Genomic DNA, 16,053 nt, shown 5'->3' on the forward strand with positions numbered 1-16,053 from the left:
TTCCCTTTATATCCCATTTCTAGCTTACTGGCCTCTGCTATTGAGTTTTATGCCTACTCACATAGAAGTGCACTCATTTGTAGCTAGGATCCACATATGAGAGAGAACATGTGACATTTGGCTTTCTGGGCCTCGGTTACCTCACTAAGTATAATCCTTTCTAGCTCCATCCATTTTCCTGAAAATTTCACAGCTTCATTTTTCTTTACCACTGAGTAGAACTCCATTGTGTAAATGTGGCACATCTTCATTATCTACTCATCAGTTGAGAGACATCTGACCTGGTTCCATTTCCTAGCTATTGTGAATAGAGTGTCAATAAACATGTTTGAGCAAGTATCTCTAAGGTAGTGAGATGAGTCCTTAGATTATATACCTCAGTGTAGTATAGCTGGATCATATGGCATATCTATTTTTAGCTAACTTAGGAACCTCCACACTGATTTCCACAATGGCTGGACCAGTTGCTTTCCCACCAACAGTGTAGAAGGGTTCTTCTTTTTCCGCATCCTTGCCAGTATTTATGGTCATTTGTTTTCATGATGGTAGCCAATCTGACAGGAGTGAAATGGAATCTCAATGTAGTTTTTAATCTGCATGTTCCTGATGGCTAGGGTTGTAAAACATGTTTTTAGATGTTTATATGCCATCTATATTTCTTCTTTTGAGAACTCTCTATTTAGTTCCATAGCCCATTTTTAATTGGGTTGTTTGATTTCTTACTATTTAAGTTTTTGAGTTCTTTGTATATCCTAGATATTAATCCTCTGTCAGATGTATAGCTGGCAAAGATTTTCTTCCTTTCTGTAGGTAGCCTCCTTGCTCTATGAACAGTGTCCTTTACTATACAAAAGCTTTATAATTTCATGAGGTCTCAGCAGTTGATCTGTGGTTTTATTTCCTGAGCAATTGGTGTTATATTCAGAAAGCCTTTGCCAAGACCATTATGTTGAAGGGTTCCCCCCCTAAAACTTTTCCTCTGGCAGTTCAGAGTTTCAGGTCTAATATTAAGGTCTTTGATCCACATGGACTGAATTCTCGTGCATGGAGAAACATATGGATCTGTTTTTATCCTTTTATGACACATATCCAGGTTTCCTAGCACCATTCACTGAAGAGGCTGTCTTTTCTGCAATGAAGATTTTTGGCATTTTTGTCAAAGTTCAGGTGGTTCTAACTACCCAGACTTATGTCTGGGCCCTCTGTTCTGTTCCATTGATTTACATGTCTGTTTTTGTGCTAGTACCATGCTGTTTTTATTGCTATGGCTCTGTAAGATGGGTTAAAATCAGGTATATACTGCCAGCCTTATTTTTGTTGCTGAAAATTGTTTTAGATATTCAAAGTTTTTTTGTACTTCCAAATAATTTTTTTGGATTTTTTTTCTATTTCTGTGAAGAATGCCATTGGAATTTTGAAGGGGATTGTATTAAATGTGTAGATTGCTGTCAGTAAGATTGCCATTTTCACAATATTGATTCTTCCAATTCAAAAACAAGGGATGTCTTTCCATTTCTTAGTGTCTTGTGCAATTTCTGGCTTAAGTGTTTTAAAGTTTTCACTTTAGAGATCATTCACTTCCTTGGTTAGGTTTATTCCAATGTACTTTATTTATTTATTTTTTGATGTAATTGTGAATGGGAGTAGTGATTCTGTGATTTTACCCTCTGTGTGTTTGTTGTTAGCATATAGGAAGGCTACTGGTTTCTGTGTGTTTATTTTGTGTTCTGCTACATGACTATAGGTGTTTATTGGCTCTTACAGTTTGCTGGTAGAGTCTTAAGATCCTTTTTGTATAGAATCATATCATCTGCAAATAATGATAACTTGATCTGTTCCTTTCCAATTTGTGTCCCATTTATGAGTATCTCTTGCCTTATTGTTATGGCTATATTAAATAAAGATAGGGACAGTGGACAGACTTGTCTTGTTCCTTTAGTGGAAAAGCTTCAAGTTTTTCTCCATTTAGTAATATGTTGGCTGTAGGCTTGTCATAAATAGCCTTTATTATATTGAGATATGTTCCTTCTATTCCCAGTCTCTGTAGGACTTTTATTATGAAAGGATGTTGGATTTTTGTCAAATGCTTTTTCTGCATCTAATGAGATGACCATGTGATTTTTGTCCTTCAGTTCATTTATATAAGGTGTTACATCTATTAATTTGCATATGTTGAACCATCCTTGCATCTCTGGGATAAAGCCTACTTGTTCAGGGTGAATGATCTTTCTGATATATTCTTGTATTTTGTTTGCCAATATTTTTGTTGAGAATTTTTGCATCTATGTTCGTGAGAAAAATTGGTCTATAATTTTCCTTTTTTATTCTATATTTGTCTAGTTTTGGTATCAGGATAATGCTGGCTTTGTTGAAAGAGTTTGGTAGAATTTCTTCCTTTTCTATTTTATGGAAAAGTTTAAGAAGCATTGGTGTTAGTTTTTCCATGAAAGTTTGGTAAAATTCACCAGTGAATCCACCTGGGTCTGGGCTTTTTGTAGTTGGGAGATTTTTTTGTAACTGCTTTTTTCTCCATACTTACTACATCTCTAATTAAGTGTTAAATCTCATCTTGACTTAATTTTGGTAGGTCATATAAATCAAGGAAGTCATCCATTTTTTTTCAGATTTTCAAACTTAGTAGAGTATATATTCTTCTGTTGTGCCCCTATACTTCTTTGAATTTCTCTGGTATATGTTGTGATGGTACCTTTTTCATCTCTAATTTTATTAATTTGTGTCTCTTCTCTTTCTTTTAGTTAAGTTGCTAACAGTTTATCAATATTGCTTATCCTTTGAAAGAACCAACTCTTTGTTTCATTGATCCTTTGAATTTTTTTTTTTTTTTTGGTTTCTATTCAGGAATTTCTGCCCTAATATTTTTATTTCTTCCTGTCTATTGATTTTCAGTTTGCCTTGTTCTTTTTCAAGGCCTTAAGGTGAAGTATTAAGTTACTTGTGACCTTTCTAATTTCTTATATAGGCACGTAAAGGTATGAATTTCCCTCTTACGACTGTTTTCACTGTTTCCCAAATGTTTTGGTATGTTGTGTTCTCATTATCATTTGATTCTCTGAATCCTTGATTTCTACATTGACCTATTCATCATTTAGTGGTAAGTTTTGATGTAACACTACCCTTTTGGGTGTGAGAATGTGCCTCATTGCAGTTTTAATTTATATTTCTGTAATGATTTTTATGGTTGATAAGTTTTTCATGTGCTTGTTAGCTATTTATATATTTTCTTTGGAAAATATATTTCTATAATTTTTTTTTTTAATTTTAGAGAGAGTGAGAGAGAAAGACACAGAGAAATAGAGAATTGCCTAGCCAGGGCCTCAGCCACTGTTATCAAACTTCAGATGCTTGTACCACCTAGTGGGCATATGATACCTTGCATTTGCCTCCCCTTTGTGCATCTGACTAATGTGGGATCTAGAGAGTAGAACATGGGTGCTTAGGCTTTGCAGGCAAGCACCTTAACCACTAAGCAATCTCTCCAGTCCTCCTTAATCTCATTAAATACAATTATTTATCTTTTACTGTGGCATGAAGAATTCTGGCAATGATGGATAGCCAGGAAGCAACTGGATTCCCTATTAGTTCCATCATGATCACTTGATGTTCCATGGCTTCAAACTGTGGTGTCTTCTGGAATAGGGCCTTACCTTTAAGCTCTTTCAGATAACCAAGCATTTGGCAGTGGCCTGTATTATTTGGGGATCTCATGTCTTCCTGAACAGTAGCTGACTATGGGCAGGAACCCAGTTCTGGCCCTGAGGATGACCAGTCAAAGCCCATGGTTTTAGGGTTTTGCTTTCTCCACCTTTTATGGAACTCTTCTATTCACATCTTTCCTCCCTGTTATTGAGGGCAAGGACTTGTAGAATGGTATCCCAAAGAAGGTTTCTATGGGATTGATTAATGTTGCCATTAGTTTTGTGTATCTTCCCCCTCCCCCTTCCTTCCTCCACGTCTGAGGCATATCAATACCTTCCTGTTTCTTTCTTTCCTTCCTTCTTTTCCTCTTGTTGATAGTGTTGTCAAGAGTAGCCCATCTTCCTTTCCCTCTCAATTTCTTCTTTTTCCTATCTTCATTCTAGTATCATGCCCATATTACTAATATTTATTATAGCTTATAATTAACTAAAGTTGGTCCAGGATAGGAACCACATATGAGAGAGATCATGTAAAATTTGTCTTTCTGAGCCTGCGTGACATCATTCAGCCTGATTTTTTTTCTAAGACCCTACATTTCCTGAAAATCTGACTATTTCATATTCCCTTACCATTAAGTAGAATTCAGTTGTGTATATGTACCACATCTTCATTAACTATTCATTTGTTGATGGGCATATGTGCTGATTCCAGTTCCTGACTATTATAAATAGAACAGAAATAAACATGGTTGAGCAGATGTCTTGTGGTATGTAGTCTTTAGGGGGTATCCCCAAAAGTGTTACAATAGTCACTATTGGTAGTTGTATTTTCAGCATTTTGAGGAGTCGCCATACTGATTTCCATAGTGGCTGTAAAAGTTTGGACTCCTACAAGCAGTGGCTAAGGCTTCTTCTTTCCCTACAACTCTGCCATCATGCGCTGTCTTTGATTTTTTAAAATTTATTTATTAGAAAGGGGAGAGATAGCGAGGGACAGGGAGAGAATGGGTGTTGTTGCAGTCAGGTTTACATTGGTGGTAGAAGTCACCTGACCAAGAACAGCTTGTGGGAAAAAAAGAGGTTTATTTTGGCTTATACACTCGAGGGGAAGCTCCACGATGGCAGGGAAAACAACAGCATGAACAGAGGGTGCACATCAACCCCCTAGCCAACATGAGGTGGTCAATTACAACAGGAGTGTGTGCCATACACTGGCAAGGGGAAACTGGGTACAATACCCATAAGCCTGCCCCAACAATATACTCCCTGTAGCAGGCATTAATTCCCAAATTTCCATCAGCTGGGAATCTAACATTAAGAACACCTAAGGTTATAGGGGACACCTGACTCAAGCTACCACATTCCATCCCGGCCCCCATAAACATCCATGATGTAAAATGTAATGCATTCATCTAACTTTAGAAGCCCCCATAGTTTTTATCAATTCCAATGATGTTCATACATTGTCCAAGATTTTTAACTGATCCATAGTACCAAAAAATAATCTCAAAAAACCCATAATGGCAGAATATAAACATTCACACCGCAGAATATGGCATTGGGCATAGCAAAGAAATACTCAACCAATACAAGATTGTAAGCAACCAGGGCAAACATCAAACTCTGTAGCTTCAAGTCCAACAACTCTAGTGACAAATCTCCGTGTCAGATAACTATAACCAGCAATAAGTCTCTGGACTTCAAATTCTGCCCCTACAGCTAGGCTACTCACAGTCCTGGAAAACTTCATCGGGGCCTGCAACTTTCCTTAACAGCCATCTCGTGGTCTTGGAATCTCCACTGGGTCTCCACTGCAAGCCACAGTTCATCCTCGTGGCTCCATTGGGTCTCTGTGCAGGTATCCAGCAAACCTGCTTCACACTGTCCATGGCCATTTCCAAAACACAATACCATGTTGCAAACTCAATGACCCTCTCTTTCCTGCATTTCTCATACTTCACAATACCAGGTAGGGTGCCAATTTGGTAATCCAGGAGGGATTATAGCAGACTTTGAAGAACAGGACACTCCTTCAGCACCCAGGCCCGGTCAAAAGAGTCTACATTCTTCCTGTTGCCCCAGTGCAGGTCAGCTGGCCCAATCTCAAAGGTTGTAATCTCTCAAACAATTTGCAGGTGAACAGGCAAAAGTGTAGGCCCAAAGATTTCTTTTTTTTTTTCTGTGCCATATCTCTCTGCCCATAATGATTCATTTCTACGCAGAGCAACCCTGCACAACTTCTCAGGACATAGGCATAACAGCAAGCTTTTCACACAAACTGCTAGCCCAGTCCAGGCAAAGCTCTTTCTCACCCTCATAAGCCACACCTCACAATCCGTAGTTCTTACTACATTCAGGTCTTTCAGCTCTGACCAGAATAGTCCATCAAGCTGTACTTAAACAACACTGCAAGGTGTCTCTTAGGTCAAAGTTTCAAATCCTTCCACATTCCTCTTGAGAATCAGCTCCAAAAAGCCAAAGCCACACAGTCATGTGTCTAGCAGCAATCTCACTCCTTGGTACCACTTTACTGTTGCAGTCAGGTTCACATTGCAGATAGAAGTCACCTGACCAAGCAGCTTGTGGGAAAAAGAGATTTATTTTGGCTTACAGCCTGGAGGGGAAACTCTACAATGGCAGGGAAATCAACGGCATGAGCAGAGGGTGGACTTCACCCCCTGGCCAACATAAGGTTGTCAATAGCAACAGGTGAGTGTGCCCTGTCTTTGATGTTTTGATGGTTTCCATTCTGACTGGAGTGAGATGGAATCTCCTAGTCGTCGTCGTCATCATCATCATCATCATTATTATTGTCATTTTGCAAAAAGAAAGGAAAAGAGAGAGTGAGAGTGAGACATGCTTGCCAGAGCCTCTAGCCACTGCAGCCAAAGTACAGATGTATGCACTGCTTTGTGCATCTGCCTTTATGTGAGTACTAGGGATTTGAACACAGGTCGTTAGGCTTTGCAGGCAAATGTCATAACTGTAAGAGTTTGAGAAGTGTCGAAGAAAGACCCCAGACGCAAATAGCATGTAAAATCAAAGAGCGTTTATTCTTCGGAGTCAGCCAGCATGAGGGGGTTAACCATTCATACAAAATGGTGACCCTGAGAGGAGCTCGCAAGCTCCCTTTACACAGCTAGAGGAATTTTGGTGGGCTTCGGTAATTTTTTTAAATGATTGGCTAGGTAAGCAACAATTACAGTTCTGCATCTCTGATTGTTTGGAGCAGAAAAGTTGCAAAAAGGGACAAAAGGGACATCTCCAGGAACTGACTCAGCCCTTGGGCGGTTATGTTTCTGGCCACATGTCAGGATCACTGTTGATTAACAGCCCTCCCTTTCTCAGAATACTTGTCTGCCTCTTCAAGAAACTGGAACTTACGCCTAGTTAGGGTGGCACCTTACTGAACCCTGTCACGGCATCAGTTTGATCTCTTCAATATCCTGAACCATTTTTCCAGAGCAATTTCTCCAGCTGTCAAAGTTGTTTTAATTTGCATTTCCCTCATGAGTAGAGATGTTGGACTTCTCTTTAGATGTCTAATGGCCATTTCTATTTCTCCCTATGAGAACTCTCCAATCAATTCCCTGCCTCATTTTTTAATGGGGTGCTTGATTTTTCATTAGTACTGTTGTTGTTGTTGTTGTTATTGTTATTTTGTTTTCTTGAGGTAAAGTCTCACTGTAACCCCAGCTACCTAGAATTCATTATGTAGTCTCAGGGTGGTCTCCAACTATTGGCAATCCTCTTACCTCTGCCCCCCAAGTGCTGGGACTAAAGGTGTACACCACCATGCCCAGCTTTATTACATTTTTACGTTCCTTGTAGATTTTAGATATTAAACCTTTATCAAGGGTATAACTGGTAAAGATTTTCTCCCATTTAGTAGGTTGTCTATTGACTGTGTTGATGGTTTGCTTATCTGTACAACTTGTGAGTTTCATGAGTTCCCACTTGTTGAGTGTTTGCCTGATTTCCTGGGCTACTAAAGTCATGTTCAGAAAGACTTTGCCTACAACTGTATCTTAGAGTGCTCTTGCTACCTTCTTTTCTAGTTGATTTAAGAGTTTCAGGTCTTATATGGAGGTCCATAATCCATTTTAAGTTGGTTTTAGTGCAAGGTGAGAGGAGAGGGGTCCAAATTTCAATCTTCTATATAAACATCCCAATTTCTTCAGCACCATTCAATAAAGATGCTGTCTTTGCTTCAGTTAGCATTTTTGGCTCCTTTGTCAAAGATGGGATAGCTTATAGTTACCCAAACTAAAACCTAGGTTTTCAGTTTTATTCCATTGATTTGTTTATTTATATTTATTTATGTGATAGCAACACAGAGAGAAAGAGGCAGAGAGAGAGAGAAAGAGAGAGAGAGAGAGAGAGAGAGAGAGAGAGAGAGAGAGAATGGGCACACCAGAGCCTCCTGCCACTGCAATGGAACTCCAGACACGTGCGCCCCCTTGTGCATCTGGCTAACGTGAGTCCTGGGGAATCAAGCCTCGAACCAGGGTCCTCAGCCTTCACAGGCAAGCACTTAACTGCTCAGCCATCTCTCCAGCCCTTATATGCCTATTTTTAATGCTGGAACTATACTCTTTTTAATACTGTAACTTATAATTTGAAATCAGGTATGTGGTAGTTTGAATTTATGTCCTCCATAGACTTGTTTTATTAAAATTGAGTTTGCAGCTTCAGCTGCTGGCATGCAGTCTCCTTTTACAGGAAGGCTGTCACTGGGGTCGGATCTTAATTCTAGCCTAAAAGTGTGCAGAGAGGTTTTGAGGTCTGGCTTTGTTTGCTTGTCTTGCTGACTATTTGATAGTGTCTCCTTGCTTGGATTTATGATTAGGAGCCAGCTTCTTCCACCATTTGATGGAACATCCCCTGGATCTGTAAGCTTTATTCCCTCCCTCCCATGAACAGTGTCTGGTTTGTATGTTTATCCCAGCAATGTGTACCTGATTACAACAGAAATTTACTACCAGGAGTGGGTATGGCTCTGGAATGAGTCTGACCATGTGAATTTTGGTCTTTTGAAACTTTTGTTCTGGAGGAATGGGCATAGACATGATACTTGCAACTGAGGATGCCTTTCAGAGTGGTAAGCCAAGTTTTATGGGCTATTCTGATGAGTTTGCAAAGTACAGAGATAGTTGTGTTGGCATTGCAACTTTCAAAGGGAAAGATAAGATCCAGAGAATGTTGTTGGAATTGGGCTGCTAGCATAAAACGTTGGTTGCATTATTCTGCCCATGCCCAGAGAGTTTAAGCAAGGTTAAATTTGAAAGTAATTTGAGATGCTTGGAGGAAGATATGGAACTAAGTGAGTTAAGATTTAAAGTTGGAAAATTTTAAATGAGTTTCAAATTATGGGCACAGAATCAGGTTATAGGTTATTCAAGTTGCTGCTAGGTAGGCCTAACTGCTTTACATTGAAACAATGAAAAAATGACTTAGGTGAATCCACCCAGGAAAGACTGAATGAATAGGTATTAAAATTATTGTGAAAGGAGATGGCTGAATGTTAACCTGCTCTTCATGATCACTGTTTATTTCCTCAAAGTGGCTGTGTTACTGCACACCTGGTATGTGTTTTGGAAACATTAAACATATATGGAAGTAGATCATAAAGTGCACATGGTTTCAGGAGCCACTGCTGAGAAAGGGCATATGAAACAGGGTATGTTGTCCCTGATGATGAAGCCAGTGAATCCATTATCTGGAGTTAAATAGGAGCCTCTCTTGAAATGAGGCATGGGAAATAGATTATTCCTGTTTTAAAGGCTGGAAAGACCATTGTATATAGTTGAAGATGGACCATGGTTTGCAGTAATGGCCCAAAGATGTTTTCGATATACCAGGATCACTACCATGGAGCTCTGTTGGCTCATGGTGAAAGTTTTTCCCAACTTCTTATTCCAGCTTGAAGGGAGAAACTGGAAATCCAAAGACTATCATTGCTGGTCACTGATTATGGCTGTGGGACTTGAACTACACATATTTTATGTTTACCTGATGGTTATTTTTTTATTTTTTTTTTGTTTTATTTTATTTATTTGAGAATGACAGAGAGAAAGAGGGGGAGAGAGAGGGAGAGGGAGAGAATGGGTGTGCCAGGGCCTCCAACCACTGCTAACAAACTCCAAATGCATACACCCCCTTACCTGGATCCAAAAATTTTGTTTTGCTCCTGTGTGTTTGGTGCATATAGGTTTATGATTGTAACAACCCCTTAATTTATTATTTGTTTGATGAGTGTGAAGTAGCCTTCTTTATTTCTTTTGAAATCTTCTGGATTTGGATTGTTTTTTATTTCCATTAGCTTGGCATGTTTTTTCAGCCTAAGGTGATGCCTGTCCTTATTGTTAAAGTGGATTCCTTGTAGATATCAAATGGATGGGCCCATTTTTCAGATCCACAGCTTTTGTTTGGGGCATTGAAACTAGTGGTGTTTAAAGGTATAACTGCAAGTTAATCCCTGTCAAATTGGAGGCTTTGTAGTTTGGTGTTTTCTTCTACTTTATATGTTTTCATGTCTATTCTACTCATGGTTTTTATTTTTCCTTCCTGTAGTTTTGGGTGTTATAGGTCATCTATTTAATTTGGTTTATTCTATGTGATAATTCTAAGATTGGCTTAGTGCTCATATAAACACATCATGAAAAATTTTCTTTCACCTTCAGTTTTTGAGAGATAATTTTGCTGAATACAATATTTTAGATTGGCATCCATGATCTTTTAGGATTTGAAATGTTCTACTCCAATCCCTTCTTCCTTTTAGTTTCTATTAAAAATTCAGAGATAATTCTGATGTTTATCTTTATATGTCATAAGCTATTTTTTCTTGTAGCTTATAGAACTTTTTGTTTTCATGTTGAGAGTTTTATCTGTAAGAAACTTCATGGGAAGTTTCTTCTTTGGTCCTGTCTGGTTTTCTGAGCACCTCTTATACTTTGATAAAGCTCTTTTATGTCTTTTTTTTAGGTTAGGGAAATTTTCTTTGATAATTTTATTGAAGATGTTCTCTATACCTTTGGTCTGTATTACTTCTACCTCTTGTATGCCAATGATTTGAATTTTTAGTCTCTTTAAGGTGCCCCACATTTTCCTCATACTCTGCTCACATATTTTTTTGGAATTAATCACTGTTTTTAGACTGCTGAGCTATTTCTTTTGTCTTATCCTCAAGTTCTGTCTTTTATATAGTCTACTGTGTTTGTGAGGCTTTCTTGGGTGCCTTTTAAAGAGTTATTTTTGTTGCTTATTTCTTTATTTCAGCATCTCCATCTCTGTGGAATTCCAATTTAATGTCTTGTTAAAACAAATATTTTTCTTTATTTATTTGAAAGCACAGGGATGGAAGGAGAGGGTGGAGGATTGAGTACATCAGGGCTTCTTGCCAATGTAAATGAACTCCAAATGGATGCCTCACTTTGTGCAGCTGGCTTTACATGAGTACTGCAGAATAGAACCTGGGCCTTCAGGCTTTGCAAGCATGTGCCTTTACCTGCTGAGTCCAACCCATTTCATTTCTTGAGTAGAATTGCTAGTTTTTTGTTTAAGTTCATTCCTACATTTGATCATATCATTGTTTTTATTCCACTGCCCACTGAGATCATTTTTGTTGGTTCTCCTCCATTTCCTTTATCCTTCTATCAAGTTCTTTTTTATTATCTTCATTTTTTGAGAAATGTATTGAATTCTTTTTGATAATTTGTTTCTTTTTTCTTCAACCATGCTTTGAGTTCATTCTTGAACTCTTTTGTTGATTTTATTCATTTGTCCATGCTCTAAATTTTTTGGTGAGTTTATTTTGGTTCTCAATTAATTCTTTCATCGTTTTGTTTATGGCATCATTAAGCCTGTTGAATGGACTTACAGCTTCATTTTGGGGTTCTGTGGCTGGCATTTCCTCTAGGTTTGTAATGAAGGCTTCCATTAATGGGGCTAGGTATCCTAGTTGGGTATCTTTAGGCTTGGTGCCTTGTGTTCTTTGTTTTGCATTGGGTTTGCCAATGTTGAGGAAGTTGTCTTATTTTTCCAAGACTGTAGAAATTAGTATCTTGTGGAATATGCTGTTCAGATTTGGTCATGGTAGGAGTGGGCAGGTGGGCACAGGGTTTCACTGGATGGTCTTAAACCTGAGTGAATTCAGTCTTTCTTGTGTATTCATTCCCCTAGGTATTGTAGGTGGTGTCCTGGAGTGCCTGGTCAACTCAATGACCAGGGAGGGTCCTGTTATCTCTCTGGTACTTGCTTCCTCTGGCTTGGTCTTGGCTCTAGAAACTGAAGTCAGGCATGGCAATTGAATAGTGAAAATCTCTCCTGGGGGGTTGAATCTAGGTCAACATGGTTATGAGACACCTCCCCCCAAGTCATACTTTTGGCATAGAGATGATTATAGGTGAATCCCTCCTTGTGAGCCTACCCCAACACATCTTGTGTGGTGATCTGGTGGTTCCTTATCTTCCCACACATGGACCACTGGGGAACCAGGACCTACCAGACCCACAGAGCTGCTCAAGAACCAAGCTGCTAGGGTACCAGGACCTACCTGCCCTACACCTGTGGCAGCTGGGCAACCAAGGAGCTGGGGCATACATGCCTCACAAAACTGCACTATTGGGGAAAACCTAACACCATTTTTATGCAAAATAACTATAAAGGACATTTCTAGACCACATAGATAATATAAATTAGTGCCAACCACCCAAACAGAGTGGGTCCCTGTATGTTTAATTTTCTAGAGAGAGCACTTGTTTTTTTGTTTTTTTCTAATACATTCTCTTGCAAAACCAAGACTGTTCCCCATTCTTTCCTGTTCAGAAGAGCTGATGTTTTCATTGGCCCTTCCTGGGCCCCAGATTTTGCAAAGCTGTTCAATATCTCAATTTAGTACCTTGATAAACTGAGTGCTAAGGCCCTGAAGCCATTACTAACCTGTATTGACACCTGGGGTTTCAGTTCCTTTTTAATTCAAACTCTCGGAATATTAGTAAGATACTGTCCATATCTTACTTTTAGTTGAAGCTTTTTCTTTAGTGTTTCTTTTCTTTGGTTTGATTTGTCATTGAAAATATTGCTGTATATAATTTTCAAAATTTTTTAACACTTACCATTATTTCATATTTTTACCAGAGATATCACAAAAGAAAAGTTATTATTTTGTAGTAGAAAAATTATAGTTACTTAGGATTATTAACTTGATTTAAATTTTCTTTTACTTTGGTAATAGGTCTTTCATATTTTGTCACTGGTAATTAAATCACACAAAGGAAAAATACATGATACTGACAAGTACTTTTTTACCTCATCATTATTTCAGTTAATGTTTGTTATTATTTGGTTCCCTGCCATCCTTTCCATTTAAGGTATTTTTAATACATCCTATATTTTAGCACTCCCTTATGGGAGCACATCATGTTACATGTTTCTCACATTGGTCATTTTATGGAATATGAGCTATTAGGCCGTAATTATGGTGTCTCTCTGGACCTAAAACCTACCTCTGTAGTCACAGATTTTAATACTTCTTCCTGTTACTCTCTACTTTCCAGATCTCTTAATTCTTTAAAATTGACTTTCTTGAAATGTAATACCCATGTGTCACAGAACCAGATGATTCAGTTTGCTTTTTTGGCAGATTACTGTAAAGCTCTGCCTATTGCACATTTAACAAAAGATATTAGTGGTCTCCAGACAACACCAATTTTAAAACAAAATGTAGAAAGACTTGGATTTTATCTATACTTTCACATGAGATGACTTACACCAATTCTATGATTTCAGTATTACCGTAATTTTATAATTTAAGAGAATAATAGAGTTACATTCATGTAGAATATTAAATTAATGGTGTGAAGATAAATTAGAAGTGTAATTTCTAGTCAAACATAAACACAGTGATGTATTATTTCATAAAATAGAAACAAATTATAGACTGTTGCCTAGCACTATGCCAGCACAAGCTTTGATTTCTCAATATGTTTTCCAGTTTCATTAGCAATTGTGGATGCCAAGTAGAAATCCTTTGCTAAATAACTGACCACAGGTGAGAACATGTTGAGAAGAATTAAAGCCGAGGTCACACAATTTGGTGTCAACTTTCTCCACATCCAATTCTAGAATTTCTGTTCCTATTGGGTGGCCCAGACCTGAACTTCCTTTCCTCACTGTTAGTGTGGGACTAGCAGTGAAGATTGCTTCTTATGCAGGGTTGTTCTGAGGAAGCATTCACTTTTTAAAGCCATTTAATGAACCATATAGGCTGTACTAATCCATAAACTCAGGTGGTTCTTTAAGTTTAAAGCAAAAGGACCCAGGTGAGGTAGAATTTACCTATAATCTTAATATACAAGAGGATGAGGCAAGAGGTTCACTACAATTTCAAGGTCAGGCAAAGCTACAAAAAAAGACCCTCTCCCCACTCCAAAAATATTTTTTAAAAAACTTCAGAGATTAAAAGGATGTACTCAGGCTGGAGGGATTTCTAAGGGGTTAGGGCACCTGTCTGTAAAACCTACCAACCCAGGTCTGATTCTCCAGTACCACATAAAGTCAGATGCACAGTGGTGCATAGATCTGGCATTCATTTGGAGCAGCTGGAGTTCCTAGTGCACCCATTCTTTCCCTTTCTTTCTCTCTCACTTGCAAATAAATAAATTAATGTTATTTTTTTTAAAAGAAAAAAGGTACTCATGAGTCTAATGATATTAAAAATGGCAGTTGTCAAATGGAATGTGCAATATATTAAAAGTAAGTAATTCAGAATTATTCTAGAAAAGTTAAAATTACTGATCATAACAAAAGAGATAAGAAACTATAAGAAATAAATGAATCAAAACCAGGAAAACAGTTCTTTAATATATCCTGATATGACACTAACATGAAATTTCTTAATTACAGCTGAATTTCACATAGTATTTTGGCAGGGGACTAGGATTTTTTTTCTTGTAGATTTGATCAAACTTGGATTAAGTAAGTATGACTTAAAATATATGTATGTATGTATGTGCATATATATATATATATTCAAAATAATGTATTTTTAAAGTACATGTTTATAGCACAAATGTTTATACAAAGTCAGTGAAAGTTATCCTTATAAAAAATGAAGCAACTAATTTTTTTTACTTTATCTTTTAGCATACGGCGACATCAAGAAAGGAGAGCAATCTTGACCCCTATTTTGACAGACTTTTCTGTTAGAATAACTGGAGCACCTGCCATCATTTTCACCAAAATAATCTCCCCAGAAAATTTGCATACAGAGGTTAGAAATAATGTAATTTCCTTTTAGTATAAATAGTAGAGTAATGCCTCCTTGTATATGAGGTATTTTCACAATTCCAGCCTTCATGACAGCAAATTAGCTAGTCATTGATGTCAGTTACCATCAAAACTAATATTAACTGAGTACTCTGCAGTACTACTCACTTGTGTCTTTCCATATATAGCTGACTTGTTCAAGCAATCCTTTTGAGTACACTTAGTATTTGAATTTTATAGATGAGGAAACTGAGGCATGGAGAGAAAAACAGTGTGTCAAGTTTTCACACCTAAGAAGAAGCAGAGCAGGGTATAAAATGAAGTGTCTGGCTCCAGCCTCTATGCTCTGAAAATAGCAGTAATATAGTTAATGGGAATATCTCACACGATTACCTTACATAGTGAGATCTACATGAATTACCATATTTCACCTCCACAGCATCTTTTATAAAATAATTAGATATTGTTAGTGTCCATATATTAGAGATGAGGAAACTAAAGTCAGAAAAAATTAAGTAACATGCCAAGTATAAATTGATGGGTCCAGGTTTTAGCTCTAATTCCTAAGGCATACTGTTTCTAAGCCTAAAATAGAAGTGTGAACATAATGTAACTTACCCTGACTTAGAAGAAAAGTTTTTCAGAGAACTCCATTATCTCACACACATTACAAATTTTTTTCTTTCACACAAGTATCTGGATTTGTTATGAAAAGTTCAGAAAAATTAGAAATAGATTTACATACTTAGGGCTAGATTAAAGTTCTTACTTGGTTGGTTTAGTTTATAGTTTTCTATCTTTTCAATTTTTTAAAGTGATATGTAGTCAATACTATTTTGATCATTTCTAGAGCTAGTAATATGGTGAATGATACTGCCCTTACAGCCCTGTGGTACTATACAATGGCAGTGGCAGCTCCTAATCAACCAAGTAGTCATAAAAAGAAACAAACTCCACAGTGTACTGTGTTGCTAAACTAGCATATTTAGTAGATTAAGTATATTAAATAAATTTTGAACCATTTCATTTTCAGTTCAGCCAGGGTTTATTAAGATGTAATTCCATTGTTAGAGAGCTTCTGTATATTAATTCAAGATAATAAAACCTTACATTCCTTCTCTAATTTAAA

General features: G+C 37.4%; 1 protein-coding gene across 5 annotated transcripts in view; it reads left to right on the plus strand.

Annotated features, from left to right (window-relative positions):
* Positions 1-16,053, plus strand: part of Vps13b (vacuolar protein sorting 13 homolog B) — a 659,022-nt gene that overhangs the window by 398,943 nt on the left and 244,026 nt on the right. For all 5 annotated transcript variants that reach the window (XM_045143281.1, XM_045143283.1, XM_045143282.1 and 2 more), the window contains one exon: positions 14,802-14,928. In XM_045143281.1, coding sequence (XP_044999216.1) covers positions 14,802-14,928 — 127 coding nt within the window. The remainder of the gene's footprint in view (positions 1-14,801; positions 14,929-16,053) is intronic.

The sequence above is a fragment of the Jaculus jaculus genome, chromosome 2 (assembly GCF_020740685.1).
Source record: "Jaculus jaculus isolate mJacJac1 chromosome 2, mJacJac1.mat.Y.cur, whole genome shotgun sequence".
Lineage (NCBI taxonomy): Eukaryota > Metazoa > Chordata > Mammalia > Rodentia > Dipodidae > Jaculus > Jaculus jaculus.